The sequence below is a fragment of the Electrona antarctica genome (genome assembly GCF_951216825.1).
Source record: "Electrona antarctica genome assembly, chromosome: 3".
NCBI lineage: Eukaryota > Metazoa > Chordata > Actinopteri > Myctophiformes > Myctophidae > Electrona > Electrona antarctica.
Window position 1 is genome coordinate 19,524,084 of NC_136808.1, and position 18,685 is coordinate 19,542,768.

The 18,685-nt window shown below is 45.5% G+C and overlaps 1 protein-coding gene across 7 annotated transcripts in view; it reads left to right on the forward strand.

Moving 5' to 3' along the window:
• LOC306920358 (transducin-like enhancer protein 3-B) overlaps positions 1-18,685 on the forward strand; it is a 47,875-nt gene that overhangs the window by 13,675 nt on the left and 15,515 nt on the right. For 2 of the 7 annotated variants that reach the window (XM_079497087.1, XM_079497088.1), the window contains exons 6-9: positions 5,817-5,879; positions 6,860-6,964; positions 15,680-15,887; positions 16,498-16,514. In XM_079497087.1, the coding sequence (XP_079353213.1) occupies positions 5,817-5,879; positions 6,860-6,964; positions 15,680-15,887; positions 16,498-16,514 (393 nt within the window). The remainder of the gene's footprint in view (positions 1-5,816; positions 5,880-6,859; positions 6,965-15,679; positions 15,888-16,497; positions 16,515-18,685) is intronic. The other 5 variants (XM_079497089.1, XM_079497090.1, XM_079497091.1 and 2 more) reach the window with 5 other exon arrangements.

The window sequence follows — 18,685 nt, forward strand, 5'->3', positions numbered from 1 at the left end:
AGTGGTGCTGCTAAGCTGCCACAAAGCACAAGAACTCATCTGACGTAAACAATAACAAGCGGAGAAAGCTGTTCTCTGTGTCCACTTGTTGCTGACGGTGGTCGTATAGGAGCAGTGCTGTAAAAGCCCTATCCCACTCAGCTTCTGCAGCACGAACGCACCGCTGACGGGTGCCGCCATCTTTGTTTGCGGATTCGCCTAAAACGTCTTCATCTGGACGGCGCCTAAGAGACTATAATTTATTGTGGAGTGAGTGTGACTGTTTTGCAGTTTTTGATTTTATTTTTAGGTTCATGTGACTGGTTGTTTGAGCGCAAACCTTGGTAACCTCCATGACAGTTTGAGTTAAAATAACACTTTCTCTTTGTGGCTTATCAAGGAAAGTTCTGTCAGTTTCTTGGGGGTGGTGAGTGAAAGGAAGAAGCAGAAGTGGGGGGTAAGGGGGGGGCGGACGGGGGGGACAGCAGACGAGATAGAGGGTGGGAGCGCTTGAGAGCGAATGAATAATTTATACAGGATTCCTGGAATTGTTTGCCAAGGTGGTGATGATGGCTGACTTGTCAGTGAGCCAAAACAAACTGACTCAGAGAACACAGACAAAAAACGAGAGAGAGAGGTTGTTGAGGTTACTGGAGGCTGCGAAACATGCCTTATTATGATAGCCAGGCGAGGATCGCTGGATGAACAGCGCTGCACAATTAGCGTGTGTTTACTGAAACAACTTACACTGGTGTGTGTGTGTGTGTGTTAGTTCCACGGTTTCTCTTGGCACATTAACTCATGACTGAGATAAATGTTTGTTCCGTCTTGGTTTGCATTTTGAATGTAACTGGATCACAATTTGTTGGAAAGTGGTACACATTTAATAGGTGGAGGATGTGGGCATCTATACTGTATGCATTTTGCACTTGACATGTTATTCTTCTGCTTACACATATGCCTACACATATTCTTCTACCTACATATATATCATGTCCTAGTATGAGCCAAAAGGGAAAGGGATCAATGTCACGTGATTCTTTTTTTGACCCCGCAAAAACTGTGTGTCTCAAATAATATGATTATTGGCAGAATCGCGGAAAGTTAGAATATGTGGTGGTCCCGTTTTTTTTTCACTGCATCGGTGGTTGTTGCGATCATCAGCACTACAATTCTTCACCATGTGTTGCGCTATGACGAAATAAACCCATAAACCTGTGTGTACGTTCCCTCATGCAATTCCAATGGTAAGAAAAAAATCACACCCGTGTGAACTGAGTGGTGTAAGGTTTTATATAGCATGATCAGCTGTGGTCTGACGTAATGTCTAACGTAATGAAATAAGGTAAGGTATTATGTAGCCTGATCAGCTCTGATCTGACGTAATGAAATCACACCCGGATGTGATTTCACAACTGGCTTTTTTTGTGCAGAGAAAATGACCACGGTTGCTACGGTCATCCAGTTCACCCGGGTGTGATTTAATTACGTCAGAAATTATTTTGAACATAGCAACCATGGTCATTTTTTTCTGCACACAAAAGCCAGTTGTAGGAGTGGTTTACACCACTCAAAAATCATACCCGTGTGAACTGAGTGGTGTAAGGTCTGTCTGACGCAATGTGGGTGTGATTTCATTACCTGGCTTTGTTTGTGCAGAAAAAATGAGCATGGTTGCTATGTTCACCCTGTTCACCCGGGTGTGATTTCATTACGTCATTACAACAGGGTGAACATGGCAACCATTCTCATTTTTTCTGCACAAAAAAGCCAGTTGTAGGAGTGGTTTACACCACTCAAAAATTATGTTCTTGCTAATCAGGGTCTGGTGACTCTTGTCTGTTGGCCTCTGTTAAAAATCTGATACCACGGCTACGGCCAATCAACAGCGTTTCAACTCGATGATGTCAAACAACAGCACCGGACCAAACATAAACAAACATACATGGGTACCCCACTGCGGTATCGCTCTGATAAATAGTATCTTTACAGAAACGACAGGTTTTAGAAACATCATCATCCGACATATTTTACCCTGTTTGTTAACATGCTAGTGGCACTCACATCTTCTCTGCTACTATTTTGATTGGATGGTCTGAACCAATCGCCGAAGACTTCCGCTTTGGCAACGCCCATCCCAGGAAGGGCTTTCAGTCTGGGTATCAGGCTAGTCTTCCTCAAGACACCTCCATAAAGTATAGAATTAAAAATCACACCCGTTTGAAGTGAGGGGCGCTCTTATCATCATGCATCATCTCATACTGGCCAATCAGAATGCCTGTTGCCACAAATTTACGTCATACTGTATTTGGCGGACATTTTACCTAATTTCTCCTCATTTCTTTCATTGTCAATGGCAAATATTGAGACGTTTGGGGTCAAAAGCTGTATATAGGAGGGGCTGGAGCCCCTCAAGAAAGGTAGCCCACCTTTGATTGTCTCCCCCCCCACACACTCTTTCTCTCTCTCCTGCCAGAGAAGAAGATGGAGTTAAGTCCCAAATTGCTGTGTCCTCCTCAACCCCATCGTATGCCACTTGTTTTTCTCAGCAATTGAATCCTCGTCATAGTCTCTCCTCTCCACTCAGGGGCTAATGCCTGGAGCGACACACAGCCAAATGGCTTTCAACGCACCATTGACAGGCATGGGATGGGGAGGGGGAGGGGGGTCATTGTAGAGAGGGCCTCTCCAAGCTCTGGCACTGCTAGCTAGACAACACTGAGTACCTGTAATTGTGGAGCTGCAGTGAAAAGCCTCCGTGAGCTCAAGGGCTTCTGTTTTTCAACGGCTTAAAGTGACAATAAACTCTATTTCCAGCTGCTGTGTGTATCTCTCTGCTGCTAAAAGCACTCTGGGAGGGGGGGGGGGGGGAGAGAGAATGGTGTGCCTGTGAAAGGAATGAGTCATTTTTTGGAGTGAGGAGACTCATAGCGTGATGATGTATTTGGGCTGTTGACTTCGATGCGACTGTCAAAGTAACGTGTAAATGGGTTATAGATCCATTTACTGATCTGTTCCGTTCTTTGGAAAACGGGTGTGTACTTTTGGGAGGTATGTCAGAACTTGGCGAATCACACCGATTGTGAGTAGGGTTCATCGCCATGCTGGACATTTTTGTCAAATTTCTGTTTTTACACTTCCTGATTTCCTGTGTCAAAATAAGACGGTTCTCAGTTGAAATGAATGGTGGCAGTTCTCGAGTATAAATTCAGCCACTACCTGGCGATGATGGCGGCGATTAAGAATATAAATACTACATTCAATCTTTAAATAAAAATCACACCCGTGTGAACTGAGTGGTGCAAGGTCTTATATAGCCTGATCAGCTGTGGTCTGACGTAATGTCAGTGACCATAGTAACCATTCTCATTTTTTTGGGTCCCACGTACAGGTACACACACGTACAGGTACACACAAACATAGATACAGACAAAGCTGGTTGTTGGAGTGGTTTGCACCACTCAAAAATACTACATTCAAGGTGTTGACAACATTTTAAACGGTGCATCCCTAGCTTTGGAATAAAGAGGCACTGCTTTTTCAAATTCATTGTTTATGAACCTTTTTCAGAATGGACATGGGCCATCCCTAGTTTTGTCTGATCCTGTTGTATCATTGTATGTAGTCGTCTCTAATGATGGCAGCTTTTGAGTCTCCACAGAGCGATCCCCACCTGTGTTGAGACTCCAATCCCTCCCTCCTCACCCACCCTCTTTCAAGAGGCCTTGCAGCCTCACAGACCCCCCCTCCCACCACCCTCATACTAACCATTCATCCCTCATTAATTTCCCATGCCGATCAGTTCGACAGGCCGAAAATTCAATTTAATGACCTGCCTCTCTGGGCTGCACCATAATATGATTTAACGGGCTTGTTCTGGTCAGAAGCCCAGGCGGGGTTTCATTTACATAACCATCAGCCCCGGCCCACGCGCCAGATAGGGTTGCCCCGGCAACGGAACAGAAAGAGGAGAGGGGGGGGAGTTAGGAGGAGGAGATTAGACGCTGGAGGAGCGCTAGTAGGAAAGAGGAGGTCAGATGGAGAGAGTGGAGCGGGGTCGTAGGTCACACACAGGGTTGTGAGATAATTCTAGGACTGGCAGGCCGGGAAAGCCCCCCCCCCACACACACACACACACACACACACACACAGACACACACACACAGCTCCAAAATAAAAGGAGCTATATAATCATTGTGCCAAAGGCCACTGGCACATCCTCTTTTTCCTCTCCTCTTCCCTTCCCCATTTCACAGTTGAACAAGGTTTGTGATGTATGTGGTGTGTGTAAGAGAGGGGGAGGGGGACGAGAGGAATGCCTCAATCTAAAAAGAGGGGGATAGATGACCACATCACCCCATAACCCACCTGCTGAACCATCTGCCCCCGATCCCTCTGAATCAATTAGTTCACAACCCTTGGCTCAGTCGGACCAGATTACCCAAATGTCAAACCAGGGGATTTGTCTTTCCTCTCCTCTCCTCCTCCCTGTGTCTGCTTTTTTGAGAGGCGCTAGCCAATGCATGGATTTTGAAGATTACGTCACATGGCAGCCAAGTCTAAGGACTTTTGAATGTTTGTTTAGAGCACTTATGACGTAAATTGTTTGCCAGCCAAGTCTATGGATTGTAATGTCTCTGACAGTGTTTGTTTAGAGCACTTTAGAGGATACTTAAAAGCCAGCCAAGTCTATGGACTTTGTTTGTTTAGGGCACTAAAGTAGACGTAAGACGTCATGTGGCCGATATAAATACAGTGGGCACACCTCACTTCACATGAGTGTGATTTATTTGTATTTGTTTTACATTATGTCCTTCCTCTGTACCTTTGTGTTTCCCCCAACGCACTCACTGTGGAAACTAGAGATTTTAAAAAGGAAATGGATTTGAGAGCGATCTGTCTGTCTGACTTGGGACATCCAAGTGCACAGCTCAGCTAGGCAGCGCTACAGAGTATCCATTTGTCCAAAACTAGGCACTGTAAAGTGCTCTGTGTTGCAGTCTCAGCCCTGCAGTATCGTCTGACTCTAATATCCCCCTCGCTCGATACCACTGATAGCTCTGACAGATAGGCCCAGTAAGGTAACCTGTCTGCCTTTATTTCCAGTGGTGGAAACGGTATTCACATTTTTTTTATTTGAGTAAAAGTATCAATACTGCACCGTAGAAATAGTCTTGTGACAAGTAAAAGCCCGGAATTCAAAATGTACTTGAGTAATAGTACAAAATAATAGGTATCAGAATGTACCAAAAGTAGAAAGTACTCATTTTGCAGCATGTTCCATTTCACAACTTTCCAAATGTAAACAAACATTTTGAAAATAGCATATCAAATGGTTGAAATGTATGTTGGGCTGAAGTGGTTAATGTATTGTAATTATAATCTATAAATATCTACAAAGTAACTAGTAACTAAGGTTTAAGGAGTAAAAGTACAATATTTACATCTGAGATGTAGTGGAGTAAAAGTATGGAAAATTGGAAATATTCAAGTATTTCCCCCCCCTTTGCTCAATGCTGTAATTATAAAGCATGGCCTTCGTTAAGGCCTTCTCCAGCCAGATGGTATTAGCATATTTCAACCTCCTAATGCCATTAGACCTCGGGTCTAATGGCAGCAGGAGAGAGGAGGGGAACACAATTTGGTTTGGTTGTAACTGTGTCCATTTAGTTAAGAAATGGATGGTCTTTCCAGACAGAGATTGGGATGATTATGTGTCTGAGGGAGAGAGGGGGGGGAGAGGGAGAGAGATGGATGGAGCGTGAGTGAGAAGCCCTTGACCTAAAGTATACCCAGAGACTATAATTCTAACATTTCTTCTCTTTCGTTTGTTCCAGACGGAGATCGCCAAACGTCTCAATGCAATCCTGGCTCAGATCATGCCTTTCTTGTCTCAAGAGGTGAGTAGTGGTGCCCAAGGAAGCCCACTGACGTTTCCAAAGCAGAATATGTATCGGATAGAGCAAGTGCAATGAAAGCTACATGAGTTGGTCTCAGTGGCCGTGGTGCAGACAGAGGCATCTACGGCTGTTAACACTCAGAGCGCCAGGCAGCGCCATAACCCGCGGCACCGCGGGTTATAATAATTACCCATTGAATCCCAAACCTGCGGTGCCGCGGGTTATAAGCTTTATTATATCAAAATCGACCGGCAGAAGCCAAACACATACATCTAGTGCTGCCCAGATTGCTAGGTAACACCTTCGTCCCTCCCGGCACAAGACGGAATGCGCACGCATCCAATAGGAATCCACTTATTGTGATTTCTTCTCCGCCTGTTTTCTCTGAAAAATACTCAAGTCCGTCTTTTTGTCAAATCCGGCCGCCGTTCAGATGTGAATAGTGATTTTTGATCGCATCGCGGACGACATATTACCGGTTCTGGCAAAAGATAAACAATATCTCCAGCTGCTAAGACTACAATGTGCTTTTGGTTTCGTCTCTAAGAAACGTGTGACACACACGGAAGCGGGGCTCATATACAGTTGATGTGAATAATGGCGCTGAAGTACCTAGACATGAACACTAGATGGCGGCTTTCAAAGTGTTAATACCGCGATGAAAACACAGCATGCAGTGTCGAGAGACGGTAGATAACACTCTTCAGAATGGAGTGTCTCTTTGCATTCAGGTAGTGTTGCATGCGTAGGGATCGCTGCTGCATTCAGAGATAGTGAGGCTGTACCCAGTGCACTTGGAGATACTTGATGCTCTGAAGGAAAGGACAAATTACATCATGAGCAATTTGAAGTATGGACACTTTTCCTGAGGCTAATAGTATGCAAATATCTTCATGGTTGCTGCTTCAATATGTAACATCATTGATTTTGCCCCATCTTTGTAAATCTAATCTGTGTTTGTGTGTGTGTGTGTGTTTCAGCATCAACAGCAGGTGGCGCAGGCTGTTGAGCGAGCTAAGCAGGTGACTATGACTGAGCTTAATGCTATCATCGGGGTACGTGGACTTCCCAATCTGCCTCTCACCGTGTGTATACCCCTCTTCTTATTTTAGTTTTGAGCGTTGCCAAACGCTCTCCTGAGTGACGGTGTGTGTATGCCTGCATGTCTGAGCACGACCCGTTGGCCCCCGTATGTCTGAGCAAGACCCGTTGGCCCCCGTATGTCTGAGCACGACCCGTTGGCCCCCGTATGTCTGAGCACGACCCGTTGGCCCCCGTATGTCTGAGCACGACCCGTTGGCCCCCGTATGTCTGAGCACGACCCGTTGGCCCCCGTATGTCTGAGCACGACCCGTTGGCCCCCGTATGTCTGAGCACGACCCGTTGGCCCCCGTATGTCTGAGCACGACCCGTTGGCCCCCGTATGTCTGAGCACGACCCGTTGGCCCCCGTATGTCTGAGCACGACCCGTTGGCCCCCGTATGTCTGAGCACGACCCGTTGGCCCCCGTATGTCTGAGCACGACCCGTTGGCCCCCGTATGTCTGAGCAAGACCCATTGGCCCCTGCAGCTGATGCTGATTGGGGTCGCATTTAGGACACACACACACACACACACACACACACACACACACACACACAGGGTCACACAAAATTAACGGGTGGGCACATGCCATTGATAATGAATGGACAGTTTTGGGTGTAAACACAAACAGTACATTAACGCAAACATTAATGTGATTGGCTGGAATGACATTTGTGATATTTGATTGGCTGAGCACCGAATGTGATGTATGATGATGTATTATGATAAGAGCGCCTCTCACTTCACACGGGTGTGATTTAGGTTTTTTATTGGCACATGGGATGGGGTTGCACATGTTTAGACATACTAACAGTCTGACAGGCATTAGTCCGACAACACCGTCGCTCCCGACATGCGCGGCCGGTTACAACTAACCCGTGGCAGGTTAAAACTAACCTGTGGCTTCCTGTGAGGTTAGGGTTGGGTTTTGGACTCATAACTGTAGGACTGTTTTACATCGGACCAAACAAATGCACCCCATGGTATGGGAGGTGCATATGCACTTCAGTAGATGTATCAAATGCTGAGTCATGTGTGCGTGTGTGTGTGTGTGTGGGTGTGTGTGTGTGTGTGTGTGTGTGTGTGTGTGTGTGTGTGTTGCATCACTTGCCTCTGAGCATTTTGGTTGTGTACTTTCTTGACCATATTCAGCCATTTTGCTCTTACTCTATGTATAACGTAACCTTTGTTATAACATAAGAACAAAATTATTGTAACATTAATTGAAATAAACAAATTATTTGAGAGCACTTGAAACATACATTAGTTGTGTTGGCTCTCTAGCCTCGCATTTCATTGAAAATTAAAAGCTTTATCTTACAATAAGTATACCACGTCTGTGTGTGTACGTGTTCGTCTGTAATCCACGTAACTTGAGAGCTGTTCGCCCCACCGACTTCAAATTTGACACAAGCGTTCCACACCACCACGGGGGCTGTAGTGCCCAGCCTTGAGTCGGTCCGATACACAGTTGTCCAGAACCGCCACAAAAGGTTCTGGTCAGGCTCTGCTAGTTGACCTAATGAGCCTAAGTCCCCTCACCTGTAGAATTCTCTGCCTCTGCCTCAGCCACAGACCTCTCTCTATTTTGGCACAAAAGGGACACGGTGCTATGACAACAGGTATTTCCGGGTTCCCAACTTTTAATGTGCTAGACCGATGCCCAGCTGTAGAGCACAGAGTCGATAACGATGGAAGTTGGAGATCCATGCCCCACCCGGCTAAGCAGTACCCGTGTCAGAGTACATGGTCCATCTGTCTGTGTCCCTTTTATGCCCATATATGGAGATTTCTGTATCAGTCTCTGTGTCCCTTTATTCCTATATATGGAGTTCTGTGTCAGGCATGCCCAAACAGCAGAGTGTCTGCCCGGGCAGAGGCCATTTGTGGCGGTTCTGGACAACCATGGGTCCGACTGACTCGACACCGGGCACTGCAATTCCCGTGGGGGCGTGGAACGCGTGTGTCGAATTTGAAGTCGGTGGGGCGAACGGTTCTCGAGTTACGTGCATTACAGCTGTACACACGTACAGACAGACGTGGTGCATTTATAGCTAGATTTCTACATTAACACATTCCCTCCCGTTACACTAGGCGGGATCATGAGGCCAATGCAAAATACCAAAGTAGAAGAAAGAGCCAATGGACAACCAGAGTGTAGCCCCCCACCAACTGTAGTGTGGCTTCACTCTAGCCCAGGGGTCCTCAACTAGAAATGCTGAAGGTCCACTAATCATTTTTGAAAAAGACTAACGGCCAAGCTACACCAGGCTTTTCGCGCACAAAACGCGCGCGTTTACCCCCGCGCGTAGGTTTAATTTAGGTCCAGTCCTATTTTAAAAAACGCACACGTGGGCCGCGCGTTTAGGTTAAACGCGCGAGAATAGCCTGGTGTAGCTTGACCGTAAGGTCCGGTCCCATGAGCGCGGCACGGGCCACGCAGCGGCCACCGGAGAGCAGGGCTCTGTGCCTGTTTAGTACAGTCACACCAAGTCAAGCTTATACAAATCGGATCCCCTTCCAACCAACCAATCCTGGGGTGCAGAGTATGGAAATAAAATGTTTCACAAATATTCCCCTCCAAAAATTCACAGAAAATGAGAGGTATTGTGTTGAGGCACAAAGAACACTTATTTTGTCAAGTTAAAAAAAAAAAAAAAAAACGCGGTCCGCCTAGCCTGTGGAGGAGCCTATTTTCAGCGCAATGTTGGATTATGGATTTTTAAGCTCCCAAACCTCAGATTTTGTTCTCATTTTGAGCAGAAAACGGACTAATAAGCGTGCACGTCAGATTCTCATTTTGACTGTTGTACCATGTGAGTACATTTTTTTATTATGGATTAATGCCAATTAATTAAATCTCGTAATCTCGTTTTGGCATAGTGGGGTACAATAGCTATTCACAAGATTATCTCGTTTTCAGCACAGATTGTGTTAATCAATGTTAAGAACCGTATCAGATTGCATCAAATTGCCCCTATTCAAACTTATCATTCCTGAATCGCATCGTAGTTCATGCATCTAGATGTGTATCAGATCATCTCATATGGGAGAGAGACACACCCCTGTTGAAAGCCTAAAATGTAATTTATTGACCTTGAATTACTGGTACAGCCCTGGTTCCATGAGCAAGAAGACTTTGTGTTACTGATTGGGTTTCCAATCTCTCAGATCACACTGCCCATCTGTTCTCATTTAAAAGCTAAAAGGGCTAGCTGGTTTTTAATAGCTCGCTTGCACCCAGATGGTCTGCTTAGCTGACCCCTTTGATTGGCCCTCTGTGGTAGAGGTTAGCTAGCGGTTAGCCCGTCACCGGTAGTGGAGGTCAAGTATAATGAGAGACAGATATTGGAATTCAATTAAGGTAAATGAGCCAGGAGCGTAGCCCCTGTTTTCAAGGTAATTACTTCCTCTTCCCTCCGTATTTCACTCAATGAGACCCCTCCCTTTTCTCTATTAAGGCAGGCCAGGGCCTCCAGCTCAAGAGCTTTGCCAGGACATGGCACACATGCACACTGCACACCACAAAAACATAGACGAAAACAGGCTTTAATTACTTAGGACAAAGACGTGGCAGGTGATCAATCTCTCTCTCTGTGTGTGTGTGTGTGTGTGTGTGTGTGTGTGTGTGTGTGTGTGTGTGTGTGTGTGTGTGTGTGTGTGTGTGTGTGTGTGTGTGTGTGTGTGTGTGTGTGTGTGTGTGTGTGTGTGTGTGTGTGTGTGTGTGTGTGTGTGTGTGTGTGTGTGTGTGTGTGTGTGTGTGTGTGGGGCTGATATTCAGATGCTAACAGGTTTTGGCAGCTTGCTGCGGCAGTTAGGAGACAAAATAGATTACACACATATGCATATATGCACGCGCGGTCGCACGTATACACACAAAAACTCGGCAGACACTCAACTCTTAACCTCTGGCTGAATCCCAAAGCCCCAGTCTGATGTTTGCCAGCCAAAGCCCACTGGGGGGTCCTGCATGTACTTGGGTCTTATGTGAGGACATATAAAACCCTCTGATCCTCTCCTATACCAGCTGAAGGTGACCAAATGGTCGATAAACAACACCTCCAGACACTGACAGTTGGGACGGTTGGGATCCGGAACCTGAGGAACCGGATCCTGCATTGAGGAACCAGGAATTGGTTCCATCACATTGGAACCGTTTCCGCAACGGTTTTTATCACACTGGTATGTGGACTTCACGTCTGCTATACAATTACAATACCGGTGGTGCTCAAACTTTTTAATTTTGAGGATCACCATAACGCTGAGAGTGTTATCTCACTGACCTAAATGGCGTTGTATCAACAGGGATATCAACAGTGATTTAAAAACATGTCTGTATCAGAAATTGGAACATTTTAGAGTGACTTTACCTGCGTTATTATGCTCAAAGCTGTTTCTAAAACAGTGACATCACTAATGAATCCTTGGTATCTTCATGCATGTCTATGGTGGAGTTTTATGAAACAAAATCTTTGTGGATAGAGGATAATTCAAGCTTTCCGTACAGCTGCAATGTTGGTGAGTTTAATGTTGTTTAAAGGTGTAGTGAGACGGAAATGGTGGGCATTTTATTTTGACGTTTCAGCTTGAAACGCTGGCAAAGCCAGGGGATTATTTCTAACCTATACGCAACCTATATACATATTTTAGCGTGATGATTAAGTATAAAACGAGTAATACACTGTCCGGATGTCGTCATCAATGAGATTAAAAACGGAGTAGTTATTTAATCAAAACCAGCTGTGGAGGAGGACAATGAAGCTATGAGAATCAAACTGGTGAGCTTCATTTTTTTTGGCTTTTATTGATGAGGGCCTCGACACGTCTTCACGCAGCACGTTTTTGTTTTCAGGAAGTAATTAAAACATATTTTTATAGACTTGATATAAAAACACAAAGCCCATTTTTTTGGCATCCATTGTTAGGTATGCCCATATGATGACCACGGATATGGTCTAAAAGTGTGAAAAACTTATTTTTCATTTCACTACACCTTTAATACAATCAGATTGGACTTTTCTGTTTGGATGTATGGGCTGTCAAGGCCAGAATGTAGTTTTTTGCCACTCAGTAGGCGTTCCCGGGTACGATGATGTCACGTTCATACCCTCTATTCTGGCTAGTCACTGCACCCACTTTGGGAAACCCTGTACTGGTGTACAGTTTGTATTATGTTGCTAAGCCTTGGCTTTTATGACAGCAGATCGTCAGCAGAAGCTGTATGCTCTCTTCACGTCCAGGCATCTGAAGGAGAGAGAAACACGTTGGCATTGAAGGGTTTTAGAACAGTGGTTCCCAAACCTTTCGGTTCGAGACCCAAAAGAGATTAGATTAGCCCTTAGCCCCGACTCCAAACTAGTGAAAATAATAGATCTACAAGCAGCTGTTTTCACTACTTGGAGTTTTCACTACTTCATGGAGTTTCTTCGATTTGTTTTAAACGTCATACATTTTGGAATATATATTTTAAATGTAGAAGTTATATGGGTCACAAGTCGTGACCCATAAAAATTGGTCTGTGAACCACTAATGGGTCCCGATCCATAGAGTATAAAGAAGGAAAGAGACCCCCCCCCCCCCCCCCCCCCACACTATTCATTTCAGTGGAAGTTGCTCAGTGGCGTTTTGAAGCACCCGGAAGACTTCCGGAAGTATAATTATAACTCAATGGCTCGAATGAGCGGAAGTTTAGCCTAGCCTAGCCCCGGACCTCAATTTTGAGGTCCGGGCTTACGCACGTGACGTCATGAACGTCCGTCCACTTCCATTAAAGTGCTGCAATTCCACATTTCTCCAGTAGGTAGTGGCATATTCAACGTTGGATAGCCTTACTGGGGGCTTGGTCCCAACCCATTGTTTGGGAAAAAGTGTTTTTAGAAGATCCTACCCTAGTGCTGTTGTTGCATGCCAAGTATTTTGTTCACAGGGAGCTGCTGGAGCCAATGCATGGTTTGGGTGTGTCTGGAGTAGCTGTAGCTGGCAATGGCCAACTTCGCCTTGGGTCTATGATGAGAGAACACCTAGACCTGAGAATTGAGATTTATTTGAATTCCTCTAACACCGCCAGGGCATCAGAAATTTAAGTTTGCACTTTTTGGCTCACAATTTGGTTCATAGCTGTTTCAAGGCATCAGTCTTACGCAGGAAGCTATTTCAAAGCATTGGCTTGGTAGTGGATGTTAGTCAGTCTGGCAGTTTGCTGCCTCTGCCTGCCAGACTTGTTGGCTGGTGTGCCTGTCAATCGGTATGTGCCAGTGGTGGGAATGCTTGTTCCACACCTGACACACTATCTTTCTGTGTGGGAGGCAGCTTTGCCTAATAGCTGGCTTTATAATTGCCTGTTTCCTGTTGGAAGTTGCCTTTTTGCTAGGGCGGCATTCATTTACACACAGATGAAAAGAGATTGTGCGAAACAAAGCCAGCCAGCTCTTTATTGAATCGGAAGTGTTATATTTTTTCTTATTTATTTTCTCAGCTCCTTCCCTCAGTTACCCTTATCTCTCCTCTGCCGTCTTCTCAGCTGTGGCGCGTTAATGATGCTGCTTGATAATGATCCCTGCATGCTCTTCCTCATTAGGCGTGCTCAACAGGGACGTGCCTGCTGCCTCCTACCCGATGCTCGCTCCCTCGCTAGCTTTTCCTTCGCTTGTTACCTCTGATTTTTGCCTTCCCTTTTTTGTTTTGGTCCTGATCTCTTTGTTTTTCTGTCTCATCCACTTCACGCGTTCGTTCCCCTTTTTCACAACAAATGATGTCTCTACCTGGCATACCGATACAAGATTGATTAACAATCGTGCGTCTAAGTTGCTTCTAGGCTTCCACATCCAGTGTCAGTTTAATGAGCCTGCTGCATAATGCCCCCCCCCCCCCCCCCCCCTCATAGGAGTCGGAGCCCCCTATTGTCTTTTTAGCGTCTTTTTTTTATTCCTTTAATGATTGCATGGTGAGAAATGCTACTGCTGTTGTGCTTTGTTAGGACTAGTTAACCACAACAGCAGAAGATTTATTTTCCTTTGTTTTTTTGTTTTCCTTCCGTTTTTTTGTTTTGAAGACACAGTTGATGGATGTGGTGAGTGTTGTTTAACCTGGTTTTAAAGCACTCTCTTCCCTCTCTTGCTTGAGTGGATATTTAACTCCTTTCCATCTAGTCATTCCCAGACACAAGCGCTCTCTCCTCTCTCTCCCTCTGAGGTGTGTGTGTCCTCTAGCCCAGTGGTTCTCAACATGCTGGTCAGGACCTAAAACAATCACACCTGTGTGAAGAGAGGGGCGCTCTTATCATCGTAAATCATCCATTCATTTTCAATGGGAATTTAATCTTTGTGTAGGACAAAAATTGCTGATTTACTCGTCCACATATGATGTCAATTCTACATTCATTTGTCAATGAATGAATGAATTTAATGTTTGTGTAAGACGAAAATCTATAGTGTAGATTCTACACTATAGCTGAATATAGGAGGGGTTAGCGCCCCTCAAAAAAGAATACGAAAACAAATACCATTACCATCAAAAGTAATTAACAAAGTAGGGGGTCCCCAGTTCAAATATCATTATTTTCTTGCTTGACATCTAATAAAATCTAATCAAATGGGGGGGTCCCCAGTTCAAATATCATTCTTTTCTTGCTTGACATCTATTAAAATCTAATCAAATGGGGGGGTCCCCAGTTCAAATATCATTCTTTTCTTGCTTGACATCTATTAAAATCTAATCAAATGGGGGGGTCCCCAGTTCAAATATCATTCTTTTCTTGCTTGACATCTATTAAAATCTAATCAAATGGGGGGGTCCCCAGTTCAAATATCATTCTTTTCTTGCTTGACATCTATTAAAATCTAATCAAATGGGGGGGTCCCCAGTTCAAATATGATTATTTGGGGGTGGGGGGCTGAAACATTTGATAACCACTGATCTAGTCTGCTCTGTGTCTGAATTAACCGCCCTGTCCGGAGCAGCAGACATGCTAGTGTCCGGAGCAGCAGACATGCTGTCCGGAGCAGCAGACATGCTAGCTGTCCGGAGCAGCAGACATGCTGTCCGGAGCAGCAGACATGCTAGCTGTCCGGAGCAGCAGACATGCTAGCTGTCCGGAGCAGCAGACATGCTAGCTGTCCGGAGCAGCAGACATGCTAGTGTCCGGAGCAGCAGACATGCTAGTGTCCGGAGCAGCAGACATGCTAGCTGTGAAAGGTTTACAGCTTTCATGTGTAGGGATTTGTTCCTGGGTCAGCAGTCAATGGTCAGCGGTCTTTGGCCTATATATTCTGTATGATTGAAATACCTATTGTCAGCATAAAGGGTCAGAGTGGAAGTGGTTGTTTAGTGACTGTTTACCTAACCTCGTTCCCAGCCTTACATCTGCGAAAGAGAAAAGCGTGGTCAAGTCCTAAGGCAGAGAGTGTCTAGCCAGAAGTGGGATTTCCAGCATTTGAACTTCCCCTGGACGTTGTCTTTTTCCACACGCTATTTCCGGGTGTACTCTTCTTTTGGAAGTCCTGGGATCACTCACAGGTTGCGGAAGAGCGCCCTCTATCATAAACCACTGAAAACACCACATGACGATCAATGGCGGTCTGCACGTTGGATTGAAATGACGTATACTGTATGTGCGTCAATGGCAGTGAATGTTACTTGAAGAACCAGATGGCTATACATTCTCTTCCCAGCCAACTCACTTGTCCTGTGTCTCTCTCTCTCTCTCTAAACAACGGCAGCAGCAGCAGCTCCAGGCCCAGCACCTCTCCGCCCACGGCCACGGACCCCCTATCCAGCTGCCCCCTCACCCCTCAGGACTGCAGCCCCCCGGCCTCCCGGCCGGGGTGACGGGTGCCGGCTCTGGCCTGCTGGCGCTGGGTGCCCTGGGCAGCCAAGCCCACTTACCGGTCAAGGACGAGAAGAACCACCACGACCTGGAGCACCGAGGTGATGAGCGCCACCTGTTGGTTTGTTTGTTTCAACATAGTGCAGTGGTTTCCAACCTTTTATCACGTCGAGGTATTTGATTATTTGAGCCACAGACCACCATTTGACGACATTTAGCCTCTCAGACTCAAAATGTACAATATTTTGTTATCGCTGAATAGGATTTTGTCCACAATTCCATGCTGTTTATGTTCTTGTAAATTAAGTAATGCAGGTGTTTAATAAAATTTTAACTCTTAAGAGCGTAAAATGAAACCAAATGCACCGTATCCGGTGTGAATCAGTTTTGATTTTCACACAGCAATTTCTTTATTTAGTTTTAGATCTGCTATTTTCAGAACACCCAGAGCACACAACTCGTCTCGCTAGTCCCTCCCTAACAATTTAGTCTTACTTTTAGTCATCATAGCTTAGTTTAGTTTTTGTTTGATTTTCATCTGTGAAAATAGGTAGTCGCCGAACATTTTTCGTCGTAGTGTGAAGGCTCCTTTAGTGTTTTGTCTGATGACAATGCTGACACATTGATGACATCCATATATACTAATTAGTGTTTTTTCTTCCCCCTCCCCCGGCCCATCGCCCTTCCACTCTCCCATTCCTCTGGTGAAAGAGCGCGAATCAAGCACGGTACGTTCACACTCTTCTTCAGTTCTTCATAGGCATGTAATGATTTTATCGTAAATCGATTCAAATTGATTCAATCAGGTAACAATTTAAATTGATTTAATAAATAAAATTTGTTTGTATTATTTTGTCTTTTTTGGTTGGCTAGTGAATTGGTGTGTGATATGAAATGTGAGCTTACCATTATCACAGTATTCCTTAATCATATTTCATCATATTCAAGGGTTTTTGTAGATAAATTAGACAGACTGCAGTCTCTTTCAATTTAGAGCACTGCATCGTGTGTGTCTGTGACCAGCTGATGCTCGTTTATAGGAAAAGCATTCTATTCTGCGTCCGTGTTGTTTGTCCGTGCATATTGTGTGTCCGAGTGAGAGAGAGACACACACAGCATACATTTTGAACAAAGGCAGACAGTGTCTTTGACCACTCACTGCAATCGCTTGCAGCTGGCCCCGCTGTGATTGGCCAGTAGTCGCAGACCCACCGCAGTGGTGAAGTCAGTGACGTATCACGGCCACAAAGAACGGGCGTAAAGTAAACGGCACTTCCGCATACTCTGCATACGTCACGGTCTGTGACTTGACTAACCGCACAAAGTGGTCAAACACGCACGTATCACGGCCACAAAGCAGGTCTATGACTTGGCCACCTGAACCGTGGACAAAGCTGTGTGCGCACAAAGTGTGCTTCTCAATTGTATATATTGATATGAGTTGAGTAGCTCAGAGGGTGATGTAAAAGGGAAAAATGCCTGGAAATAATGTTATGTTAAAAGAAGAATGTAAAATCGTATAGAGAACCTAATATCGTGATTCAAATCGTATCGTGAGGTAAAGTGAATCATTACATGCCTGGTTCTTCGGTCCACTCTTCTTCTTATCTGCTCCGTCTCTCTTGACATTGACTCGCTCTGATCTCCTGCTCTGTTTGGTGATTAGGTGTACTTTGCATAGATCTTGTACGTCTAACCGCCAGACCGAAATCCTTGCCGTCTGTGTGAGAACACACACCTTTTGTACTCACAGGGGGAGGCGGGGGTGGGCTTTAAGCTGACTGAAATTGAATAATGAAGTCTGCCCAAATAAGCCAGTGCCATCTAATCCAGGTGGAAAATGACTCCCGAGCACTGTGGGCAGGGATTAGTACTCGGCTAGCCGCTTTTAATTTCAGGACAATTAAAATCGACTTTGACTGAGCCTCTCCCGCTCTCCCCTCGCCACCTAGGAGGATTACTTTTACCTATATCCAATTCTAACGTCCTCATTGATGATCTCCCTGCGTGTACCATCTTTACTCTTCATCATCTGTCCCGTGTATGTCCTACCACATTGCTTCCTATTATTAGTTTTCTCTCTCTTGACTTTCCGTCTCCCTCTTGCCCACTACCCTCTCCTTGTGTTAAAGTTCCTGTTTATCGGGCTAGTTTAAATCTCCTGTTAGCCAGGGCGCGACGGCGCTCACTCAGATCTGTCGGATCTGCTCAGCCAGATTGAGTTCCCATTGACTGCCTGGCCTGAATGGGCCCACTCATGTCTGAAGGGAACCAATCCCTACCTGTGCCTCTAACCCCAGTACACCAACACACAAGCATCGCCTTTCCTGTCCTGTCGCGCCGGGTCATCTGATAGGGGACGTTATTGAGTCTAAGCATGCCTTAAAAGGTCACAGGCTTAAGATGCTTGGGCTGACAAGACAGTCGGTGTGTGCGTGCGTGCGTGCGTGCGTGCGTGCGTGCGTGGGACAGACATACTGTCAGGGCTTAGGAGATATGTATCCCGTCAGTCAACCCCCCTCTTCTCTGCTGTCCCTTTATCCGAGGCTAACTGATGCTATTTGTCCATTGTTTTTCTTTTTTTCTTTTTTGCTACAACGATAACATTCTTCTTTTCCATCTTTTGAGCTGTACTGGAGAGATGAGGGAATGAGAGAAAAGTGGCCATGGATGGCTGAAAGAGTCAGGAGGAGCTGTACTGGAGAGATGAGGGAATGATTCTAAAAGAGGCCATGGATGGCTGAAAGAGTCAGGAGGAGTAATGTGGTTCATTGTGTGCCGGGCGGCCAAGGCAGACAGGCAGCCTCACAGTGCCTTTTGAAAAGGGGGATGTGGGCAGTGTTGCCAGATGCTGTGAGAGAAACAAGACCAAAATTAGCTACTATTACAGGCCACATGA